At 43.3% G+C, this 25,360-nt stretch overlaps 2 protein-coding genes across 5 annotated transcripts in view; one reads left to right on the top strand and one right to left on the bottom strand.

The window, feature by feature from the left end:
• The window catches only part of PDAP1 (PDGFA associated protein 1), a 93,648-nt gene extending 79,593 nt beyond the window's left edge, over nt 1-14,055 (bottom strand). Inside the window, exon 1 of one of the 2 annotated variants that reach the window (XM_085629126.1) lies at nt 13,925-14,055. In XM_085629126.1, the coding sequence (XP_085485252.1) occupies nt 13,925-13,940 (16 nt within the window). In that variant the 5' untranslated portion in view covers nt 13,941-14,055. Of the gene's footprint in view, nt 1-12,659; nt 12,927-13,924 lie in introns of those variants that run through there. The other variant, XM_085629127.1, reaches the window with a different exon arrangement.
• BUD31 (BUD31 spliceosome associated protein) overlaps nt 13,541-25,360 on the top strand; it is a 50,419-nt gene continuing 38,599 nt past the window's right edge. Inside the window, exons 1-2 of one of the 3 annotated variants that reach the window (XM_085629130.1) lie at nt 13,541-13,820; nt 22,583-22,686. In XM_085629130.1, the coding sequence (XP_085485256.1) occupies nt 22,593-22,686 (94 nt within the window). In that variant the 5' untranslated portion in view covers nt 13,541-13,820; nt 22,583-22,592. Of the gene's footprint in view, nt 13,821-14,005; nt 14,145-22,582; nt 22,687-25,360 lie in introns of those variants that run through there. The other 2 variants (XM_085629129.1, XM_085629128.1) reach the window with 2 other exon arrangements.

The following is a 25,360-nucleotide window of genomic DNA, read 5'->3' as shown; positions in this document are numbered from 1 at the left end:
ATTCAGAACTGGAGCAGAAGGGGTTAAAGTAATGTCTGCAAGAAAAGCACTGTACCAACAAACCCTCTGTTCCAGCAGGTGCACAAACTGGGAAAGGGGTAGTGAGTATGTGTTAACTTTTATCCCGGCTTCACCACTCAACCCAACAAACCGTGTGAGTCACGGCAAATAACGCTGCCCTCCAATCCCTTGAAATGAAAAAAATTAAAAAATAAACCAGCTCTAGTTAGAGATTTTCGCATGCTGGTTTAGGTTTCACCTGCTGTTCTTTGCACAGCACCTTGATTTCGAGACCTGATATTACCATAACCATTGCCTGCAGCCAACTGTACTGATGTGATTTCTTGTACTGATGCACCTTCCTACAATGTACTCATGTTATATGGTAACTGTAATTGTTTTTATGTTTGTTGATAAAACTATGCAAAATAAAATAATTTTATTTTTTATAAGTAACAAAAAACTGTAAATACATAAAGTCACTATGCAAAATAATTTTTTTTTTTTTTAAAAAGTAACAAAAAACTAAACACAAATACATGAAGTCTCACAAGCCTTGAAAGATACTCATACAGCATGACTTAACAAAACAGGCTCGATTTGAAAATGTGGGCTACTTTTTTCAGCTATGTGGTTCGCTAACTGGTGCCTAGTCCTATTTTTTGTCTCAGTCTGACCCTGCTGTACACCATTCCTCATCGCAATGGTACTCATTTTATCAACCTCAGATAGGTGAAGGGCAGAGTCCATTCCACTGGAACCGTAACCAGTGACAAACAGGCTACAAGCAAGGCTTTGTAGCAGATGCATTAACCAGCTAAGCTGCCTTGTCATCCAGAAGTATGATGGCGTTTTTTGTTATTTTACACGTTTTGTGTTCAGTAGGCCTGTTTTCAGAATATACCTGTCTTGCATTACACGTGGCGCTTGCTGCCAGGGTTGTATACGTTTGTAACCCATTAGTAGATTATGCTACCTCAATGGTATTGTTAATCAGCCTCGAAAGGATGAAGCACTGATCCAGACCTGTGATGTGCAGATGGCTATACGAGGCGAACGCAAATGCACTGACCAACCCTACCCTCACTACTGGCAGCCACGGCAGACTAGTCAGTCACAACTCGGAGCAGTGTTGTGAATTAGCTTCCAAGCACAGAAGAGGCACCACCAGGCCAACTGGCCCTGCCACCACTGCAGTGCCAGCCGAGTAAATCCATGAACCGCACCCTGATGCAGAGCCCAGTGAGGAGAGCTGCTCCTGGGTCACAGCCGAGAGCCCACGGCTAGATGCCCATACCCTGACCAGCGGAGACTATAATCAGTTTTCCTCGCACACAGAGTGAAGCGCCGAGAGGACTCTCCTGGGGGTCTTATCTGTAAGGCGTCCCAGCAAAGATGGGCCGGCGTGGACGAGGGGAGAGTGAGCTGCCGACAAGTGCGTGCATCTGTAAGGTGTTTTGGATGGGATCGAGTCAATCATGTGCCCGACAGACTGGATGTTCAGGAAGCAATTAGAAGAGGTAGTGAGTTCAGCACAGCAGACAGGGAGAGAAGGCTCAACATGCAGTGCGCACGAGCTCATCAGATAGAGAGTGGCCATTCAGAATGCAAGCAGTGAGCGGGAACTAAAGAAGCAGCGAGCTTGCGCTTATCAGGCAGAGAGTGTAGTGCATGGATGCTTAGGAGGCAGAGTGGCCGTTCAGCAAGCAGCACTGAGGTGGGCAGTCAGCAGGCAGGGAGAAGGACCATACACAGACAAGAAACTCAGCAGTCAGTAAGTGGACACTATATTCCATGTTACAAAATACAAATCACTCTCTGAAAGCTTTAATAGAGTAATAACAATCCATTTTTAGGTCTCGCCTAGCTATTGCGTTTACGCAAATCGCTATGCGAGACTCTAGTAAGAGGGGCATTTCAAAGTGCTCCCAAAAGTGGATTGCATGGCGAGCACGCGCACAATCACGTGCATCATGCCGCCATGCAATCCGTTTGGGGAAGCGCTTCAGCCCACTGGCGCATGCACGTGTAGCCACAGCCTCGGCATCATACTTCAAAGGGTCCGCTCCACCGCCATAAGCATTTATGAGCACACGGGACGCATGTCACACAATGAAAACACACACATGCCTCTCGCCTAGCTCTCCCCCGCTGTGTTTTCTTTGGCTTTCAGAACTCAGCTTCCCCACAACAAGCATTTAACCCCCACCTTTTAATAACAACAAGTGGAGCTTTGCCCAGATCTATATGCCACGCTAATTCCCTTTTCAACCTTATAAGGTCGATAACATGAGCCCCGTTAATTCAGCAACAACAGAAACTTTATTCACAGCGCCCAAATAAATCAGCACACAGGGCAAATTTCACACAATAGAAACACACACATGCCTCTTGCTTATCTCTCCCCCGCCCTCCCCCCACCGTGTTTTCTTTGCCTTTCAGAACTCAGGTTCTCCGCTACCATCATTTAACCCCCACCTTTTAATTAAAGACACTTGCAGCTTTGCAAAGCTCTATATGCCACACTCATTCCCTTTTCATCCTTCTGAGGTAGATAACATGGGCCACGTTCATTCGGCAACAAATAAAACAATTTACGCATCGCAAAAAACATTTATCAGCACACTTCACACATTTCACACGGATAAAACACACACATGCCTCTAGCCTATCTCCCCCCTCCACCCCGCCCTCTGTTTTCTTTGCCTTTCAGCACTCACATTCCCAGCAAACAGCATTTAACCCCCCCCCTTTTACTTAACACTTGCATCTTTGCCCAGCTCTATATGCCACGCTCATTCCTTTTTCATCCTTCGAAGGTAGATAACATGCGCCCCGTTAAACCAGCAAACAACAAAAATACTATTCGCAGCGCCAAAAGCATTTATCAGCACACGGGACGCTTCTCACACAATCAAGACACACATGCCTCTCGCCTATCTCTCCCCCGCACCCCCCCGGCGTGTTTTCTTTGGCATTCAGAACTCAGCATCCCCGCCACCAGCATTTAACCAACACCTTTTAATTGCACCAAGTGCAGCTTTGACCACCACTATATGCCACGCTCATTCCCTTTTCATCCTTCTGAGGACGATAACATGGGCCCCACTCATTCACCAACAACGCAAACTATATTCACAGCGCCAAAAGATATTATTAGCACACTTCACGCATTGCACACAAATAAAACACACACATAACTCTCGCCTATCTCCCACCCGCCCTAAGTCCGCTGTGTTTTCTTTGCCTTTCAGCACTCAGCTTCCCCACAACCAACATTTAACCCACACCTTCTGGTTGCAAAAATGCAAGCTTTGTCCACCTCTATATGCCACACTCATTCCCTTTTCATGCTTCTGAGGTCGATAGCATTAGCAGCCTTGCATCCACACACAATACTCTCACACACACTAGTTACAGTCAAACACACACACACGCCACGCATACACCTCGGCACTGCTCACACACAACCAATGTTCACAAACACAGGCACTGTTCATACGCAACATCTCTCTACACACCTCACTCACTCTCTCAACACCCCTCTCTGTGCTGATCTTTCGCTTCTGTGGAGAGGAGGGGGGGGGGGGGTTGCATTTTCTTAATTCTCACCTGTCCAACAACCTAAGCTGGCAGGCTACATACAAACAAAAACAAATTATGACCTTTTACATACTAAACAAAAAAGGCTTTATTTATAGCGATTTTGTCTTACAAACTAAAGTCGGGGTCTTTTCGCCAAAAATTAGAACGCTTCATGTGAGGCAATTGGGGGGGAAGGGGGGAGGGGGGGGGGGGAGAAAAGAGTTTCTTTGAACGGTAACTTTTAAATTGCTTTCCTTTTGCCATCCATGTCACCCTCAGTCAAAATGCGTCAAGGGGCTAAATTGTACAACTTAAATACACATTTCAGGGAGCATTCGGCATACAATACTAGATTTGCCCTATTTGAGCTCTCTTTCAGGCGCTTATTTAATGCGGCTAGTGGAAGAAATAATGCATAGGGAATGGTCACCTTGGAGCGAGAGGGTATTGTTGCCTTTTTAGAAAACAGAAATGCTAGTATGAAAGCCCACGGTATTGTTGGGTGGACTAATAGGTGAGTTCACTTCTCATTTGTGCCATTTGTTCCATTGCTATTAACCTTCAGCGCACAAACCTATATATACACACCTCTCTCGCTCACACTCAAAACACATCTCTCGCAATCGATACATAACTCGCTCTCCCTCTAAAAACCCCTTTCTCTCTCTCTTTCCTGTCTCTCTCTATATACACACACCTCTCTCTCTACCTCTACATACACATGCCTCACTCGCTACGCTCCTCTCGCCCAATCAAAAAAAAACCTCTCGAACTCTCCCTGGTTAGCACTGTACAGACCGCTCGCTATCTATAAACACCTCTCTCTCACTAGACCCCTCTCTCTCTCACAAAACCTTGCTCTCTCCTCTCGATCTCTCTATAAACAACATTTAACTCCCTCGCTTGGAATCAATATACACACACACACCACACATTGCACTTTCTACATTCAAATTTCACTTGATCTAAACACACCTCACCTGCTCTATAGGTATATATACACACACACATCATAATCACTCTTGAAACACCTCTATCTCTCTCTCTCAAAACAACTCTCACTCTCTCAACACACCTCTTTAGATCTACACACCTCTCTCTCTATACACCTCTCTCTCTAAACACCTGTCTCTTCTTCTCTCTATTTAGCACTCAACACACCTCTATCGCTCTCTCTCTCTATATACACATATCTCTCTCTCGACACACCTCTCTCACTCTCTCTACACACCACAAGATGCTCAGATTTTGATTTTATTACTGCGGGGGCACATGTTGGGCTGAGGGATGCTGTTTATTAGTTTAGCAAACGAATTGTTCACCTATACAACAAGCAGAGCTGGCATATCAGATCAAGAGCTTTTACATACTTAGTACAGAAGTGAATTTATTAGAAAAACAAATCATAGTAACGGAAGTCAGCGATATTGACATATGCAATATATAAATTTTAACACACTATCTTCAACGCACTCACACTCAAACACTCTCTCCCATATCTCACACACACTAACAAACACTCTCTAACACACTCGGTACTAAACTCACACATACTCGCACTCATCAGACTCGTTAGCTTTCAAACACAGTCTCTCAAAAACACTATGTCACACATACTATAACACACACTAACTCACATACTCTCACAATCGTAGGGACACTCAACAACATGCACTCTTCCACAAATACACTCACAAAAACTCTTGCATACGCTCCTTCACTGACACTCTGACACAACCACTCTGTCTCACATACTCTCTCTAAAAAAATATCTCGTGCACTCGCTCACACACACTCCGTCACACCATCACAAACTCTGCCTCACACACAATCTTACATACACTCTAACACACTCATAGAATCTCACATACACTCTCTCTCACGCACTATCACACACATTCGCTCACACACACACACACACACACACTCTTCCACACCCAGGTTGCACAAACAGTCTTTATTGACATTCAATGCAATGTCTTTTGTCCTAATGCAATAGGTCTCGAATTTACACGAGTTTGCGCTATTGGCATTGTAACTGACAATGCCTCTATGTTTTGCTATTTAAAACAAATAAAATACATTGTCATTTACAATGCTAATAGATTAATCTCTCGTAAACGCGAGACCTATTGCATTGCAAATGCTTGTTAAATATTCAATCAACCAATCTGGGAAAGAGTAACTGCAAGCTCCACCATTTCCGCCAAGAATGAAGAACACAATGGCATCGTAAAGATTGGCTAAGTGACAGTAGACGAGCTTTGGGTAAACACGTCCAAACAGAAAGCCGCACACCACATGACAGCCAGACGGACCAACTGCAAGGCAATGCATGGGAAAGCGACGGGGGCGGGTGACCAATCACAACAAGACCTGTGCCGGATTTCAGCCAGGAGACACTCACTCACGTATCGTTGGTCCATCTTCTTTTAATTTCCCCCGCAGCCTCACAAATCCCAAATGCCCAGGAAGCAGCCGTCTCTGTTACGCACGCGCGTTGCATGTAGCACTACCGCTGGCTCGTCAGCGAATTTTGAGACAATGTACACGCACAACGGGAAGGTAGCGGGGGGGACGGAGAACACGGCCAACGGGAGGGGGGCGGGAACACGAAGGGGATAACGTGCATTTCCGTTGCTAGGACACACCAAGATGCAAAATGGCGTTGGGTTGTCCACGGTCCCTATGGACACGCGCATGCTGTTTGCTATGGACATATGGCAAGAGCAGCCATGTTTGTCCATGCAGACGCGCGCATACAAGCCCTCCGCTGAACTGATTCCAAAAAAGGTGCTCTCCATGCGAGAGCAGCTCATGCGCTGCTTTCGCCAGGCGAGACCTAAAAAACTACCCTTGGTGTCACGTTTGCATTATAGAAAACTTTATAAATAAAATTAAATAAAACTTGTTGCCCTGGACTCCCAACAATATATCGTGGGCGTCGGGCTATAGCAATTCCACATCCCAGAGACAGATTCTGAGCAAGCGGACTGTATCCTTGAAGTTGATTGCTCGAATAGTGGGTTTGTTGGCCTCATCAATACAACCCATTTTCCCCAGTCCCCTGCATTATCGAACGATTTAGAGACTCAAGATTCGAAATCCCTGGAAAGGCATCAGCTATGCCAAAAAGATTATCTTTTCGGGGAAGGCGAGGTCGGAGATGTCGTGATGGTTAGATCACAAAGGAGGCCTGGAGTGGCAAGGGAGATATTTGGCTCAACTCCGGAGATTGCGAATGAATTCAATGCCAGCCTGCTGGGGTTGGGAAGCACTTTGCAGCCAGATGTCAACAGGAGGTTGTTAGTCTCAGGAGGAACTGCCTGTCCATATCAATTGCTTGGAGCTCCGAGCAGGATCATTTGCCATTCACAGCCTTTCTACGGAGAGGTCGGATTGTCACATACCGCTTCAAATGGACAATATTTTGGCGCGTCGCTGTGTGATCAAACCGGGCGGAACGAAGTCCCGCATTCTGGTGGAGATTGCCACAGACTTTTGGCATTTTTGTCTACAGCATCGTATCTCTGTAGTGGCGGAATACATTCTCGGCCAGAGCAATACAGATGCGGAATGGTAGTTCAGGTATCTTTGGGATTTCACCGACTGGAGACCTCATCAGAGAGCGTTACATGCGCTGAATCGCCTGTGGGGTCCTTGTTTGATAGTCCTTTTTGCATCTCATCTCAATCGCCAGCTTTCAATCTTCAGTTGGCGTCCAGATCTGGAAGCCTAAGCCACGGATGCTTTTCTTCAAGACTGGAATCCCAACCTGTGCTATGCCTTTCCCCACTCTTAATGATCACTAGGGTGTTGGCTCAGTTGCGCCGTCAGCAAGTGGAACTGGTGCTAATGAAACCTTTTTGGAGACCGCAGGCTTGGTTTTCTGGTTCTCTTGGAGCTAACCTGTGCTTGTCCGATTCGAATTCTGTTTCTTTGGAATCTCCTTCTGGATTGGGGGGGGGGGGGGGAGAAATGGGGATTCCCCCATCCGATAATCTTATCGCACTACCTCTCTCTAGTAGCTAGGAGGGTTTTAGGGACAGTTTAGTGCCCCAGGACTTTTGCAGAAGGCTAATGACTTCAGTAAGGCCTTGTCTTCCAGCACTCACAATCGATATTCTTCCGCTTGGAAACATTGGAGTGGCTGCTTTACCTGTTGATGATAAACCAGTAGGTGAACAACCTATTGTCTGGAAGTTACCGAGAGGCATCCTCATGGTCTGTTCTCCACTTCCGAAGTATTCTGTTTTGTGGGATGGTATGTGGGCCTGCAGTTTTTGGACTCCCGGCTGGACAATAAATATCTGCCCCGAAAGCAATTGTCAGGTAAACTGCCTATGCTATTGTGCCTCATATCTTGTAAGAAGGTGACAGACATCAGAGCATTAGATCATGCAGGACAGGTTACTTTTTTTGATTTCTCGACGCGCCAAAAGTAAATCATCAATATCTTATCCCACTTTTCTGGATAACCCCAAGCTTTGCTTGGCGCATTGTTTGAAAGCGTGCGAGTCAAGTACTACTGAATTTCATACTGATATTGCTTTGCAGAAACCCTTTTGTCCAGTGGCCTCTGCCACTCTTGCGAGATGGGTGCGCTGGCTTATGGATGAAGCTGGTATTTCTATGTTTGGGTGGCCACTCATCGCGTGGCGCAAGGGCTTCTAAGTCATTTGCTTGGACTGACATTCTGAAAGTGGACAATTGGTCAGCAGAATCTGCGTTTAAGTCATTCGAATATAAACCTATTGTTTATATTACTTTGGATGTGGTGGCTCAGCTTTAAACAAGCATAATTGGAGACTTCCGTCTCGACAGAAAATCCAAAATGTTCCAACATTCGTGACAAGATTTTTCAATTCTATTAAGAACACGGAGGCAAGAATTATCACCCCATGAGGTTGTACTAATGGATTTGTGATTAAGTATTACAATGGATATGTAATGATCTAAAAATATTCCCTGTTCCCTCCCTCTTGACTATATTCTGGTTATGAGATAGCTGTGGTGAGGCCAGTTTTACGGCTTATTATTTTGACCCTCTACTAGGAACTGGTGACAAATGAAAATCGGAGTGACAGCGTTTTAATGAAAGGGAGATCATTGGACATCACTGGACCGAGTTCCAATTCCTTCCCCTCTTGGGTCTCAAGATACTGTTTGCTGATGGTTGATGCCATGTTGTTACAGGATCCTGAACTTTGGTTGTGTCCCGGGTTTCGGACTGCCTTTATAGTTTCATTGAACTTGGCAAAGAAAGAGGAATCTCATGAGATGTTGATGAGTTATATAGGGCTGGCTCTAGGGTTCGTCAGGTGGCTGTATGGAGTCATTGGAAATGTAGCGTTTCAAAAAACTTTGTGATTGGCCGCTGTTTTGAAGTAGTAAAAGAAAGAAGCATAATCCTTGTCTCGGTTTCCTTAATGGAATTGAAAAATCTTGTTGCGAATGATTTTTTTTGCTTTCGGCTAGACTCAAAGCAGAATGAATGTGCAAAAACCACTGTGCAAAGCGTCGCTGTTGACTTTTTCTTAACAAGTATCTCCTGCACGTAATGTGAACCTAACTTTAATATTCCAGCTGCAATCATGGCCCATCACTCCCTCAGAACTGCAGATAGTAACTTCAAAAGCATATCCTGCCTACTTCATCTTAATTATGAAACACATAATTCTAACATTTCGCTCTGTTCTTTCCTACAGAGTACAGTCTAATTCGTCAATTTCCACGACAGGAAATAAAACATTATAATTACTTACATTAAAATCAAACAGTGTTGAAAAAAAATGATACTTTGTCATGAAAAGATTGTTTCCCTGGTCTCAAAAGTTCGGTAAGCATCAGTACGCAGGTAATACTCAGCCGCAAAAGAACATCTCATGTTTCCATGAACTTGACCAACTTAATCACAGCCTTGTCACCATTCAAGCATGGATGTGCAAATCCCTCCTTAAGTTGAATCACAACAGGAGTAAATCTGTACCAGTCGCTATTAACCACAAATGGTAGAATAGTGGCTTTGGATGGTTTCCCTCTATGACTCTTGAAATCAGGCCTCAAGAAAGCAGCGCTTGCTGTCCCTTTTCAAAAGAGGGAAATCCTTGATGGCCAGCGTCGCATAGACAACCAGCAAAACTGAAGAGTATCCCACATATAGAAAATGTGTCTTATAAAGGCAGCTGCAAATGTCAGGATTACACCGACATACAGAGAACTTCAACGAATCCCTCCTTCCTGCATACATCTTATTCAAATCCATCAGCATCGTATAAAAGGGTCTCTACAACCACGATACTACCTTGGTATCAAGATATTCAGAGGAAGGAACATAGATAACACCCAGTGGAAACATGTCAGCACAAATAATGCAAGAAGGAAAAACACCAGAAGTCAAATAGTCTCCTACTATGCACCCAGAGAATTGATCCCCACCTCAATACAAATCTGGACGTCCACGTAACTTCTCTGAATCTAAAAGGAGCAAAAGGCTTATCTCCTCATAACCCACACTGTTGTACCATCAGAAAAGCACCCCTGTATAAATCACCGTGTACATCCCTCAGCCTTTTCACTTTACTCGACTCACCTCTCTGAGGCCTGCACTAACTACCCTCCTCTTACCAACCCCAACCTCCCAATCCTTTTTGTAATGTAAACGTATTCTCGTATACAGTGCAGAAGTCTGATGCATACATACCTACATCACAACAACTTCTCTTTTAGTAGTGTCACTTCATCCTGGCTTAGCGTTGGATAGAGCATATCTGGGTTTCACTCATTAATTTTAAATCCCGCCAGTTGTTCCAAGCATGCTAGATAGCAAACCACTGCTATACGGGTCTCCCCAAGGTTTGCTTGGGTGGAGCAATACGTTATATGCAAATACACTTATTTGTGTTTCTCGTCCAAAATTGCTCCCATACACAGCCTGAGACACTTGTATCATAGCAACCAATGGTTTCTTTCATTGTTAGGGTGAACAGAAGGGGGGGGGGGGAGGGGGGGGCACAGGTCTCCTGCCTGGCTGCTCTTTGTAAGCACATCACACTCCAAATCCAAACATACTCAATACCTGTTCTTGAAATGACCAACTGACATGTTTAAAGTCCTTCTATGCACTCAAAGTGAGCAGAAAGACCAATATTTTCCCTTTGATTACTTTTTCTACTAGGTTTTGCAACCCTACTGATATTATGTGTCTGCCGCACTAACAATGCCAGATTGGTTTGCATCAACCAGCACTGGCATATATTTGTCAAGACTGGCTGCGAGGGCTTTGGTAAATCTTTTACCATCAATGTTCAACAGTGCGATCAGTAGGATGATTTTCAGTGTTCAGGGTCCTTGTCGGATTAAGGTATTTTAGCCATATTACCATGCCATCATGGAAGAAGTGACCTTCCCTAAAAAGAGTTCAAAATTCTTGTCAAATGTAGACCCAAAGAACCACTCAGTGCCTTTAAGAGTTTTAAGCACTGAAGTTACTTCCTCTCGGTCTAAATGTTACTTGTGCTCTGTTGTTAAGAGTATGGAGGCTTCATTGTAGCAGGTTATTTGCCCATCTTCTTGGTCTTCTGGCCCTTTAGTGTAAAGCTCCTGAAAAACCTGTCCATACTCGCCTTAAATTTTTCTCCTGTGGAGCCCCTTAGTTCGGCCATGTAAGCCTTTTCAGTTGGATGCTAGCAATCTCCTCATTTTATTCCCCGATGAAAACTTCATATGGATCCTCAACATGCATTTTTCTGTGCTACTGGAGGATATGACTGCTTATTCTACTTGCCACAGTTTGCTGCTTGTTTAGGTTTTCTCCACTGTTGTGTTATTTTATATGTCTACAGGTGTCTCTCCCGCCATTTCCTTGGGCCATTGCTATCAGGGTGCCTTTAGGAAATGTCTTCAGTGCATCCCAGTGAGATGAAGGGGATGCGTTATATAATGTGCGATTGTCCGCAAACTCCGTTATCTTTTCTCTTAGCTCGTGTACGTTAACCAGATCCCTCAATAGATACTCGTTACTCGAAAGTACCCAATTCCCACTACCAGAGAGGACAGTATACCTGCAGGTCAACTATGTTTGTTTTGTCCTGCGTTTTAATGTCTACTCTAAGGTAGTTAATTCTGGTGTATGCTCTGTGTTGCTCAAAAGTAAAAGAAGCCCCTCTCCCTTCCGTGGAAGCACCACGAGTCTACATGCTCCATTTCCTCTGCTAGGGTCTAAAGCTTCCTGCTAGTTGCTGCATCCATCTGACCATGGGGGTTGGAGCTGTCTAGTTCTTTGTCACATACCAAGTTAAAGTTCCCCACCACCATGTCTCCCTCTCATATATGACCTGCTTCACCAAGGACCACAGGCATGCATTCGCATTCGAGTTTGGTGCATATATATTGCGTATGGTTATCAGAGTGCTGTTACAATCAGGTTATATTAGTGTGTATCTGCCAACCTTTTCTTTTTTAGTTAATGGAGACTGGATCTCCACAATATGTTTAATTAGTGCTTCCAAGTCGGCTGTTTAAAAACAGGGCTTTTTTGGTTCCATTGCCATAGTCATTACATCGTGTTACATCAGACTATTTCATGTGTTACATTCTCAAGAAAGTACGTACAGAAATTATATTTTTTAGATCACTGAATTTAATAAGCATCCCCCCTCTGCATCCCTACGAAAAGTAGGGCCGGGATGCAAACCACTAGTAAATAGTTAATCCTTTGAAACTAAATCACGAGATAGTGCGAATCAGAAGCAGTTAATGTAAACATGTATATGTAGAATTTAGGGTAGTTTAGTAGAACCCAATATAGCCATTTTTGACAGCAACGTACTGACATCATAGAAACTGTCCCACCAAGATGGCACAAAATGTATAACAAAGAATTGCTATAGATAATGCCATACGAGTTATGCCCACAGTAACTTGAATCGGGCAGACCACTTTCCTTTGCCCCCTCCTGTAGGTCTGCTGCTGAATCACAATAACTATGGGTGATGATAAAATTAGGGGAGGGGTCGGATGCACTCTGGAGATAACCTATTGCGAATACCGCATAAAAGCCCACCATCTCTCACCTCCTCTGGGCATCGTTGAAACGCCCGTATATGTGGTGCGAGACTGCGGCGGACCAGGGGCACCGGCAGATGTTGCCGTCCCTCTCGGCGCGGGGGTGGCGAAGGACCCCCGAAGGAATCTAGGAGAGTGCCTTAATGAGACCCTGTCTACAGGCACTAGGGAAATTAGAAAGATGGACTAAAAGGTAAATGGAGTTCGCATACGGCTGGACAACATGTTCTGGTCTTGAACCATGAGGACCGTAATGGGATGACAACACTTCAGACAGGCATTACCTAGGACGCCTAAAAACCTGATGCAACCAAAAGCCAACAAGGAAAGCCCGTCACCAGCGCATCACACAACGGAAACGTGCCTGCCCGCAGTTTAGACGGCTGCTCCTCAGCCCACCGCTCGAGGCAACGGATCTAAAGACTTAAATGTAGAACTTTGCACAAACGCAGGTCTCAGCCTCCTTTCAATAAAACATATAGGCGGGCAGAAATAATGCGTGACGTTTATTTTTCACGACGTTGCCGACAACTCAACCACACACGAAAAGGACGCGCCATATCTCAATGGACCGGATTTCACTGAAAGAAACAAACCGCAATGTTCTAGCTACTAGATCCCGTGACGGTCATAACGAAAATTGCACTATATGGATAGTTAAACGTTTCGCGGCTTGTTACTACTTAAATTATAATTAAAAAAAATAAAACCACACGTTTTGTTTCTTTAAATGATTTCCTCCAAATGTAATGAATTTTCATGTAATAGTATTTTGTCGAGCGTCGTACATTACGCACTCGTACACCAGCATAAACGTGCCTTGTTAAAATCCATATTTTATGCCTACATATTACATAAAAATAAACCTCTAGCTATAGAAAACCAAGCAGTCTTTCTTCTGCTTCTATGGGAATGGGGGAAAGCTGAAAGAGTGGATTCCGTTTGCTGCCGAGCACACTATCAACGAGCGTCCTGCCTCCATAAAGGTGACAATAGGATATTAAATTAGATATGCACAGAGGTGATTTTGCCTTCATTTGTTCTCTATAACGGCATGTCATACGTTGACGTAAACACTCGCGGCAAAGCGGAGCCCGCGTCCCATCAGCAAGGGACCACGTTGATCGGACTCAAACCCGGGTCGTGCCGGCTGACCAACTAAACGGAAGGTAAAACCCGAGGCGCGGTCGAGAACGACACCTAGCGACCCGTCATAATCAAAAGTAGCTTTCCTTGGTTCGCTGTAAAAAGTTAAAACAATATCCAGGCCTACCTCGGTAGTGGGACATGTCTGCCTAGCTCCTCCTCACTCTGCTCTTTCTGCTGAAGTTCCTGCTGCTCTCCCTTTCAGTTTCCGTCCCTCCTCCCTCTTCTCCTCTAGGCAGTTGCTTCCTTCCGCTCTGCTCTTGGACGAAGGAAAAAACTCTCTTTTCAACATCCGGTTCTGTTCTCACAATTTGCTCCAACGAACTGTTAGCGGCTAGGCGCGGAAGGTAACGTAGCTGTTTCTGCTTCTCTTTGCTTGTATCGAATTAGTTTATGTATCTTTTCCTCTCGTATATAAGCGGCTTGCTTCGTATTTAACATTGTTATTACTTAATTGCTATAGACACCGTGACACCTCTTTTCATTCTTATTTTTGTGTGTGTAAATATGCTATTGTCTGTTTTTCTGCGCTTTCACTTATGTCTATTTGTAAAACATATCTTAACATATTTGACTTGGATTTGAATTTGAGACTGCAGTCTTTATTAAGTTCTCCAGCGCTCATAACTCCTCAGCTGCCGTCCTAGTAATCCCCGCGTACGGTTTGTAGTCGCACGTACTCATAACAGCATGGCATTTAAAATGGATGGGGGGGGGGGGGGGGGGGGCTCATTCCTTGGAGGATAGCAGCGACCGAAACCGAATTGCCTATAAGCAGTATAATTGTCAAAGGCCCCAATAAACTTTACAAAATAAGAGCAATCGAACGGTTCTGAATGAAATCGCGAAGAAGGAAAACACAGCGTAACATACTATCGATGGCTTGTAAACCCCTGCTGTATCATAGCGAAGGCAAAGCCGAAAGAAGAAGCCAGCAGTGCGTGGCGTCTTGAATGCGGAAACGATACTGCGTCCTCTCGTATTGACAAACACGAATGAGCTTTGCTGAAGTCTACAGCACCGCGGAGACATTGCTTGTGGAAGGGTCCGTTGCTGGGGTTTTACAGCATAACCTAGCAATGTACTGCTTGGAGAAGCTGACTCTACCTGGGATCCCACGGCATTGAGAAGGATTTGCTGAATACTGCACAGGCTGCTAGCGACCTATACCACTGAGAAAGCACTTGCGGGGAACAGCATGCGACTGGACTCCTTAACCATGGAAGCATGCATCACTAGGACCCTTAAACATTAATATGGGAGGGAGACAATGAAAAAATGTAATATCTTGCAAGTGTCTTCCCCAGCACCAGTAAGGCACATTTGTCAGAAACTAACACTATATGGATTTTGAAGGAAGTACTGCTGGATTCACACAACACTGACAAAACACTTCTAAGGGATGCTTACATTGAAGTGGTTTGCAGAACTGAGGAGCTACCACTTGATATTATCCCATATCGCTGTGATTGCACTTTTGGGGGAAGCTCATCCTAGCTGGCCTCCTAAGAAAGCACTCCGAGAAAAGACCGCATTACTTTAGTGCTGTAGTACCAAGGGGAGAATATCAGATTCCTGGGGGCCTAGTGCACTGCAAATACCCTGTTCTTATAAACTGCTGCACAAATTGCTAACAACCTATACTACTAATGAAACACTCCTGGGAAAACTCACAGTATTGGAGTTCCATAACACTGACTACCTACGGCTAGAAGGGGATTTCCACCCCACGCATCAAGGTATTTTTGTTGTGGGAATATGAAAATTCTGTGACACTGCAGCACCGGAGAGGCTTTTGTATGAACCCCATCTTACTGGATCCTATAGCCTTGAGAAGGTGCTTCTCTGTGAAGATGATATGATCTGGGATAAAGCTGGTTCTGGAAGATTACATGTATGGTGACCTCTTGTACCGATAAGCACTCTGAAGTGAAAGTGGTAGTGGGGTTGGTACTACTTGAGATCCTAGCAAACGTAGAAGTTAAGTTGAAGGAAGGTCACCGCGTTGTAGTAGTAAGCCCTTGCAAGACACCTGGAAGAAGACCTCGAAGAAGCTCACAAAGCTAGTCTTCTAGGCGGAAGCTCGCTCTGCAGGAGTCATAACCTTTTAAAAAATGACTTGTTCTTTATTTCCAAGCTAGTGTGGAAGATTCAGAACTTTACCTTCTCTGTGTGTCCTACTGCCTTTATTGGACTGGTTCTGGTAATTGGCACTGAGTGAATGCTTATGCTGCCTCCATCCCTGACAAGTGGCTCTGTGGAGAGTTAGGATGATTCTTGCCAGGACAGCACCGCCGGCTCCTGGTCTTTTCCCTCAATCAGTCTACCATGAAGGGTTGGTGGCGATGTGACCGGTATTTGTGTATTGCTGTCATTACTGACCATGATTGCTGTTGTCATGTGATGTGATGATGGTCCATGCCCATGGTGCATGTCTCTGAATGCTGCACAATGCCTGTCTCACCATGGTGTTGAGCATAGACTTCAAATCCAGTACCTTCTTGTAGGTGAGGCTGGCTACAACCTGGCGATACTTGCCAGTTTTTGTCTGGTTTAGCTGTAACAATAACATCATCAGGGTACATTGGGTACCAAGTCTAATGTGTATGTGCTCTGCACTTGCAAGTCTTGTTTGTGTATGTGGGCCGTTGTCTGTGTAGTAATACCTCTGTTCTTAGTGTGTTGTTGCTGTCGCTGCAAGCTGAAGGCCCAAACAGTGTCAGCATACCACCAACTGTGATATAAACCAACGGTCCAAACATTAGTAGCAGGACATATCATTTTTGTTATTTAAACGGAGGAATGTTTGAGGGTATGAGTGGCATGGTTTTGATTAAGCAGCAACACCACTGGTAGCAGGAATTTGAGATGCTCACTCAACATAGTTTGCAGCAGTAGACCAGTCTTTTTTCATTGTTCTGTTTCATAGAGTGGTGATAGCTTTCAGCTTCCAGGATGTGTTGGAGTCTAAAGATAGATCACATGAAGTAAATGTAGGTAATAATATAGCTGTAGACACTATCTTCAAACCTTTGACTACTAGGTTGCATGAAATGCTTTTTATTATAGGAGTCATTTCATTAAGGCCTTGCTCAAACATTGGACAATGAGGGCTGGGAATGGATACATTTTCTATACAATGCAGCCCGAATTGTCTCTAGTCATGGCTACATTTTTGGCAGTTAAGAGAGCTGAGGGAGAGAATGAAGCCATTTTCTGAAGATCAACGCAATCAAACGTGGAAGCCAAGCATTCAATTAGGTTCTTCTAATTACAACGTCTTCAACTTAGCGGCTACATTTTATCGCCTTCTAAGCGTACCTTGCGGGAACCACCGACACCAACAAATATTGGTTATTTCACACAATAATTGTGAACCTTTTAGAAAATCACAGAATGGCGGATACAAGAATTGCATCACCAGTTTTTAATTTTGAGTGGTTCCCTGCCTATATTTAAGCTGGGCAATACACAACCCTAACCCAGAATGTCGTCATTTCAACTTCTCCCCAGAGTGTTGCACATTTCAATAGTAAATGATTATTTAATACAAAATTTGTTTTTCACCTAGGTATTCTCTTTTTTTTTTTAATTGGCCAGCACATTCTTCCTTGTTAGTTGACAGGGGTGTTGAATTTTCCAAATAATCTACTTGTCCAAGGGACAAAATGCCACTGATATCTACATGTCCTGTAAAATCCACTTGTCCCACCTACTCCTGTCCCACATCAAACACAAGGGCTCCGGCTGACAGAGAAACATTAATATATTGTTGTTTTATTAAAATCAGTAAACCATTATGCAGTCACGCTTGAATGCCTGCCAGGTTTTAGTGATAGGAACACATGCAGAAGATAAATCAATGCACTTATGTAAAAATATGCACATTTCAGTATCAGCCTTGTGCATATCTACTGCTGTTTAAGCCTCTTTACAAACATTCCTTTTTTTAACCTCCTCACCTATCAATCCACACAGTAATTGGCCTGGCAATCATGAACAAGTGTATTTATAATCACTCAGAAAGTACCCAATTTCCGTTTTTATCCACATTTTAAAATAAATACAGATAAGAAAATAAATGGTTTTCGGTCTGTATTTATCTGTAAAAAGTAGTAAAAACGAAAAACAGGGAGCTTTAATTATGAAGAAAAAGTTAGTTTTGGTGAAATAAAATATTTGCTTAAGATCACACAATTCAAGCATGGAAGCTATTTTTTTAATTCATCAAGCCAGGTTCTCTTTCACAAAGAGTATCTAAAATAGTTCCGGACTGTCAAGAATTCTGCAACATCACAAATAGCAGATAACTACTGTAAATAAACTGCACTCAAGGAGGATGTTGCACAATGTCACAACTAATTGCAACCAGTACTTAACTCACTGCTTAAAAAGAAAAATCATGATCACTAATAATGAACATCTGTCGCCAACAAGCCACTACCTATCCAGAATACTGGACTATCCCAGAGTATGCAAACATATCACAAATAACGGATAGGCATCACAAACGTATATCCACCTGCTTCAAGTAAGACTGTAGAGATACAATGACCAAAAGAATCCTGGACTAGGATTAAATAATATAACATGAACAAGCATTTGCAGAGCTATTTGAGGAAGAGCTGAAGTGCATTGCAGAACTATTCATAGAGGCCCGGCCCCCCTGTTTCACACAAGCGCAGTCAGTCAGAGTGATCTAGTTGTGTTCATTGGCAGAGCTCTGCATATCTATTTGTATAAACTAGCACATGCCAAATGAACACACCACCAGAGTTGTACTGCTGGCAAGTGAAATCGGCATTTTCTCTTCTTCTTTAATGGTAGTACCCTTCATATCTTCCTCGCCACCTCCCGATTTCACTGGTTTCTAATTTATTCTAGCCCAAGTTATTTTAAGACACGACTACGCTTGCATATGACCTTGAGACTGAGAGTGCATTCCTAATAAGACAATCTGACATTTTATTTGCAGTTTAATAGCGCGAACTCGACCTGAACGTATTGGAGCGCTTTAGATGAGCGCCAGTTAGATTACTACAAGGACACGTTCATTTATTTCTAACTGTAGCACTATTGGCAGAGTTCACGAGAAATCATACCAAATAATGTGTTATGCTGCAAAGGGGACATTATTCTAGCAGACGCCGATACAATATTAAGGCGATCATTGTAGTCTTCAGAATGAAAACCAAGGTTTCTGCTAGAGGTATATCAGGTGCCTCCCTGTGACCCGCTTTAGACATTCTCTGCTACGCTTGGAGCGCGGCGCAGCTGAAGTTGCAAAGTTAATTAAAACTATGTGTGGCTCACTGTTACAGTTGCTCCTTACACTCAGTTAGGCAGCGCCCTTCCGTACCACATAAGCACACGCCCGCAAGTTAACTTTATGCCAATGTAGATCAGGCTGTATGTCACTGCATGCGCTTTCCTTTCCTTGCACCACCACCTTCACTTTCTCTGTCTGAGGTTTTTAAACTGCTACTGTGTGCGCGCCTCTTCCTTCTCACCAGTGCAGCACTGCCTCATTTTATCGCGCCATCAGCATTAAAACAGTGAGGCGGCTACTTTCGCTTTCCAAAAACAAATGTATTTTTAGCCCCCGCATTCAGATGAGTCTGAAGTCCTGGCATGATGTGATGCAACTTGATATGTGCAGTACCCATGCCGCCCGCAATGAACTTTGAAGGGAACAGTTAAGTGTCCTTTTACAATTATGACAGATAAACTGCAGCGACGACGCTGAGGCGCAGCTGCAGCTTTAAAAAATGTGTGCACAACGGGCTAAATTAAACCCGAAAAATAGGCACTGGCCAATTGAGCATTTTCTCACACAAATGGGAAAGATATCGCCCATTTTTGAGAGAAATTGCCAAATCTATCACACGTCTGGTATGGAAAAGGGAGTTTAAATCCACTCTGCTCACCAATGGAAACGTGCGCAGCCGGCAATAGCAGCGATGAGAGCCCGCGCTATCTGCAGCCAAAATGACGCCGCATTAGAAACGGTCCGTCAGCAGGCAGGCAAGTTCTCCTCCAATATTTTAGTGCAATCTATATGCAACTGGGCAAAATAACACTCTAGCAGTGCTATGGTGGGCGCTATGGCAGTGCTTTAATTTTACCTGAAATGTAGAATTGCCTCGCTTGCGACAGTCCCGAAGTTCAACTGCTTGCTGAGACTGAGTGACGTTTCACTCCTCAGCCAATCACTGGCTAGAGCCCAGTGAAGTCATGGGCTGCTAGCCAGTCAGAGGCCTTCAAAGGCTCTCGGCAAGCTTTTATGATTGGCTGTGAGCTCCAGAGTGCCCACAGCCTATTTTATTTACGTGATTTAATGTCTACTTGTCAGTCGGCCAAAATAGGCGTTAAATCTTCTTGCCCTTCAATAAAAACCACATGGTTCGGGGGTCGGGCGATATGATTCCCCCACCCCTGAGTTGAGCATAATGTAATAGGCTAAAAGAAGAAATCTGAAATTGCTGGAATTATTTCAGTGTGACTGGAGTTTCTGTCTGTCAGTAGCTCTGAGAAACTTTACTTACTACTATGCAAGGTTATATACATGTTTAGTGGACACTATTTCTGATCTAAAACATGTTTTTACATGGCATTGCCAGTAGACCTTTTATTTGAAGTCGGAATCGTAAAATATTTGCCTATTAACTCATTATCTAATTTGGTTAGAGTGGATGTTTGGGTTTTTGTTGTAGTGAAAGAAGTAAATGGCAAGGGCTACCCAAATGAACTCTTGCACATTGAATATAATTTCAATATTTCATATATTCTACCCTGATCTGGGACTGTGAGCACTGATTTACTGGGCAAAAATGAATAATTATGCCAGAAGAACTCCTACAAGGGCCAAATAATAGTGATATAAAGACTCGTATTTTTATAGTTGTGCAAAGATTTTATCCATTGATACTCTGTGTGTGTGTATATATATAATATCTCTACCGACAGTCGCCACTGGGTAGTTATAGTTATGACCTAGTTTCTGTAGGAAAAGTGTTTTTTGTTTTGTGAATAACTTTGGCACAGTTTGACGTATCTTAACCATATTTTCGAAACTAGTTCGCCACTCACTTTAGCTGCTGTCTGGAAAGTTTCGGAGTGATTCGTCAAGCGGGACCCAAGAAAAAGAGGTGTCAGAAAACTCGTTTTCCCCATGCAGTTTCCCATACAGCATTTGGTCACAATTACAGCCCGAATCACATAATGGAATGACACTAAATTTGGCAGAAAGCTAGATCTAGGTACAGAAAGATCTGTTTGTGCTTTCGTGGAAATTTGTTCAGTAGTTTTGGAAAATAATTGTGTATACCTGGAGACGCAGAGGGTACACGAATCCCACAGATCTCAAAATGAGATCTGATTGGCTGTCACCACTTCCTCTTGTGGCCGAAGGTAACTATAGCTCGCGCCTTCGCCATACACTGATAATTCTCCCACATAAGTCATGACATCTTCTATGACTTCATTGATAATATCACTGTAACATTTCCAATAAAATTATTGATGGGGAAAACTGCGTGGCGGGGGCGTGAGTTACAGTTACCATGGGGCATGTTTCTCTTTTCTTGAGAGAACTATAACTGCTGAATTTTTATGCTTTAGTTTGTGTAAAATCTGAACCTAACTATAACGTCTCTGTACCCTTTTGGTTTTTTTAAGTGCATTTCTAAGTTTAAAAAAAAAATTCTATGTCCTAACTGTAACTTCCCTGTAACATATATATAATGTGAACTGATGACCAATAACACATACAGTACATGTGTGATCATTTATAACAATTGGTAACCAACATAGAAATCTTAAGTTCTTCAAGAACTTTTTTGTGATGCAGATTTCACCCCAATAAAATGTACTTTCTTTTGAATTCATTTAGTGATCCAGATCTTTCTTCCTCTAGGATCAGCAATTAAAAATAAAAACAGAAAAGAAAGTAAATGGCGCCTGCGTCATTCCACATGCATGTTGAAAAATGTGTGTACATTTATAATCAAGCATGAACATGCCTACAGAATGATGCAGCAGCTGCGCCATTGCACAGTTGTTTCTTCATTTTCTTTATTTTTTACCCCATGTTGCACAGTATTGGAAAAGCCAATAGATCGATTTAAAACCTGTTGGTTTTGTCAATGCTTGTTTAATTTGGCGAGTGCCTGGCAACCTCCCCTACAATGTTTTGTAAAAACCCATGGTAAAACAAGCATTGACAAAATGAAAAGGATGGCAGCCAATCTCAGACCAATTTCTGCAGAGGCCTGTTTGTATTTTATTTTTGCCTTTTCTCCTCATGGCGTGGAGTGAGAACATGAGTTTTGAATTCAAGGGTTCCAAAATAAATGCCTATTCATTGTTATATGATTGGATCATTTGGGTGTTCTAACTCATTTATTATGTTATTAGGCTTTTTGATCGAGATGTTTTTTGGATCAAACCTAAAAAATGGACAAAAACAAATAGACTAATTATTATAATCTTATCATTTTCTTTTATGATTTTTTTTCGTTATCCAGCACTAGCTGCCAGTAAAACATGTAAGCAATGCAGCGCAGTAAATTAAGGATTAGATGCAAAGTTATGTTTTATTCTGTGTAACGGTCATTGGATACTTAGGATCAGTGTTTTTATGTAATTTGTATAGTCAGCATCGTAGATTGTAGAACTAATCAGAACTGTAACTGTCATTATGGAGAAAGCTTAATAGTTAAACAATGTGGTGTAGTGCTTCAGCTTCATGGGGGACTCATATTTCATTGTTTTTTTTTTTGTTCAGATAAAAGAATATGCCCAAGGTAAAGCGAAGCCGGAAGGCGCCACCAGATGGGTGGGAGCTCATCGAGCCGACTTTGGATGAGTTGGACCAGAAAATGAGAGAAGGTGAGCAGTCAGTTTTTTCATAACCTCGCAATCGACGTTTCTGCTTTGATTTGGGTCAACCACTTGTTTTGCGGGTCCCCAGTGGTTTATAAATAAGGCTCCGACTTTTTCCTTTGTACTCTTTTTACTACTAATCAATGACAGGAAACAATGTATTTCCAAGCTTATGTTTATTTCTAATTTTTAATGATTCTCCTTGCAGTCATTCATGACAGTCAGGCCAATATTTCAGCATGGGAAGTGAAAATATAAAAAAGAAAAGTAGGTTTTAGGTCTCGCCTTGCAATTGCGTAAGCGATCGCAAAGCGAGACTATAGTAAGGGGCATTTAAAAGTGCTCCGAAAAGCGGATTGCATGGTGAGCACGTGCACAATCACGCGCATCTTGCCGCCATGCAATCCGTTTGCCATCGCACTTCAAAGGGTCAGCTCCCCCGCCTGGAATGCGCGCCCCCGCCAAGCGCGCGTGCCACGCTCCGCCGGGCTTGTCTTGTTTTAATTAGAGCAAGCTGCCCATTACACTTGTCTCACTCGTTTGCCATGCGCTGATTGAACTGCCTTTCAACTGTTCGTGCCTGCCGTCTGCCATTTCACACTGTGTCACTTCTGCTGCCCTGCTTAACCTCCACTTTGCCTTGCTGCTGTTTTGCATTTTTTATTTATTTTTTTATTAGTCCAAGCAAGCTGCCGGTTACGCTCGCCTCGCGCGTATGCCACCAACTGCCTTATGAGTGCTTGTGCCTGCCGTCTGCCACGCTCTGCATTGTCTTCGAAGACCGCGCACTCCTCACAGCTCATCTCAGCACTCGTGCCACCTTCTATTGCGCATTTGCCCGTGCCATTCTTCTCGTGCCTACACTGTGCTACTATCAGAGACTTTGCGTCTCCTCACGAGCGTCTCTCTCATTTATCGCTCTGCCTTTGTTATGAGCGCACCAGGCCTCTACTGTTGCCAGCACTTCCATCAAAAGAATGAAGCGTTGTGGCCACATCCATATTAAGCCAACGCTTACCTCTCGGTGTTCAGTCTATTGTTTTCGGTCCCTTCTCCCAAGAGTATCTCGCTCTAATCAACACCAAAGAGCGTGAAATTGATAAAAAAGACAGTCTTTCTTACTGAACACTGTCACCATGTGGGTGGGGTGCGCAAAGGCATCGTGAATCTCCTTTGTGGCACTCATCGCTGCAGGCATTATTTTGGCCTTTCTGTACCCCTATTGGCCTTTGATTCCCCGTAAATCATTCGTATCAATGTTTAGGATTGGCTGGTCTCCGGGATCCGTTCATAATCTGTGTGTGGATACATTCAGAGTTGGAGCAGTTTATTAAAGCATTCATCTCTTCCACCTCCTCCCATGTCGGTGCGTGTCCTTTCTTTGTTTCCTGCTAAAGTTCCGTTGAGTGAACAGAAAGTACATCCGATGGGAGTTCACTAAAGACTGCCATAGTTCAAATTAACTTTAATGTAAAAAGCTTCCCAAAAATACATTGAATGCACTTTTTGTTCACCTAACGGGATTTTAGCAAGTATACTGGAGTTGCTGTGTAATTTTATCTTGCGCTTCAATAGGACTCCGTCATGTTAAAAGAAAAACAATTTGTGAAACTCTCATTGTGTGCACATTTGTAACCTTTTAAAAAGCGTACACCCAATGGCAAACTTAATTTTTTTCTTTTTTTTTTTACTAAATTTGGATTTGGAATTACTTTTGTTATATAAGTCAAAGTGTAAAGGCGTTATAGCTTTCCTTAGTTCGTTTTGTTCGGCAATACGGTAAAACGTGTTGCATGTAGGCGGTTAGATTAGTGCTTACCTGTAAACCCAACATTTGTGGTCAATTTCTGGAAGTCTTTGATGGTGTCAGCAGAGGGTTTTCCATTACAAAGTAGTTATATTGGTCTATGAGATTTTCATTATGGTTGGCACCATTGGCCCCTTCCCCATCAGCACAGAAAAAGCAATAAAAGAACTACAGATGGTGTTTATCAGTTTGACATTGTGGAAAACAGGGTCGGGATTTTGCACACACTCACTTTAGCCCCACAGACTTTTAGATTGTTACTAAGCAGCAATGTGCACGCCAAAACTTGAACCCGGTTCCCCATTTTGAAAGACGGCAGCTCTGGATGTTATGTTACATCTTCTTTCTCAAACAATCAGCATTTTTTGCATCCAAATGCAGCTGTTTAATTTTTTTTTAAATGTCTAACAAATGACTAATTCAATCCCAGCCCTACCGGCACTTTAAAAACCATACGGTATTTAAATTTTTGATATCGGCATGTCTCTCCTTTGGTTTTTATTTTTATTGGCACGTGGAGAGCATGCCAAGATTCAAACCCAGTTCCCTTGTTCCACAGTTGGCAGCTCTGGATGTTATGCTACATTCACTCTCCCAAACAATCACCATTTTTTACATCCAAATGCGTACACCCACCAGGAATTCAGTAAGGATTGCAGAAGTGATAAACTGTAATGTAATAAGCATCCTCCATGCGCGTCCAATGCAATTTCACTCAGTGTTTTACATTAACGTTTATTAGCACTCAGTGGCGGCTGGTGACTTATGAAAGTGGTAGGGCGTAAACGTTAGAGGTAAGTATTGTACCGCGAGCGAGCCTGACCGTCGTCATGAGAGTTCAAAGGGGTTCTCACCACAGGAGGATTTTTAAAC

Source organism: Triturus cristatus, chromosome 10, assembly GCF_964204655.1.
Source record: "Triturus cristatus chromosome 10, aTriCri1.1, whole genome shotgun sequence".
Taxonomy (NCBI): domain Eukaryota; kingdom Metazoa; phylum Chordata; class Amphibia; order Caudata; family Salamandridae; genus Triturus; species Triturus cristatus.
This window is presented reverse-complemented; position numbering and strand designations above follow the sequence as displayed.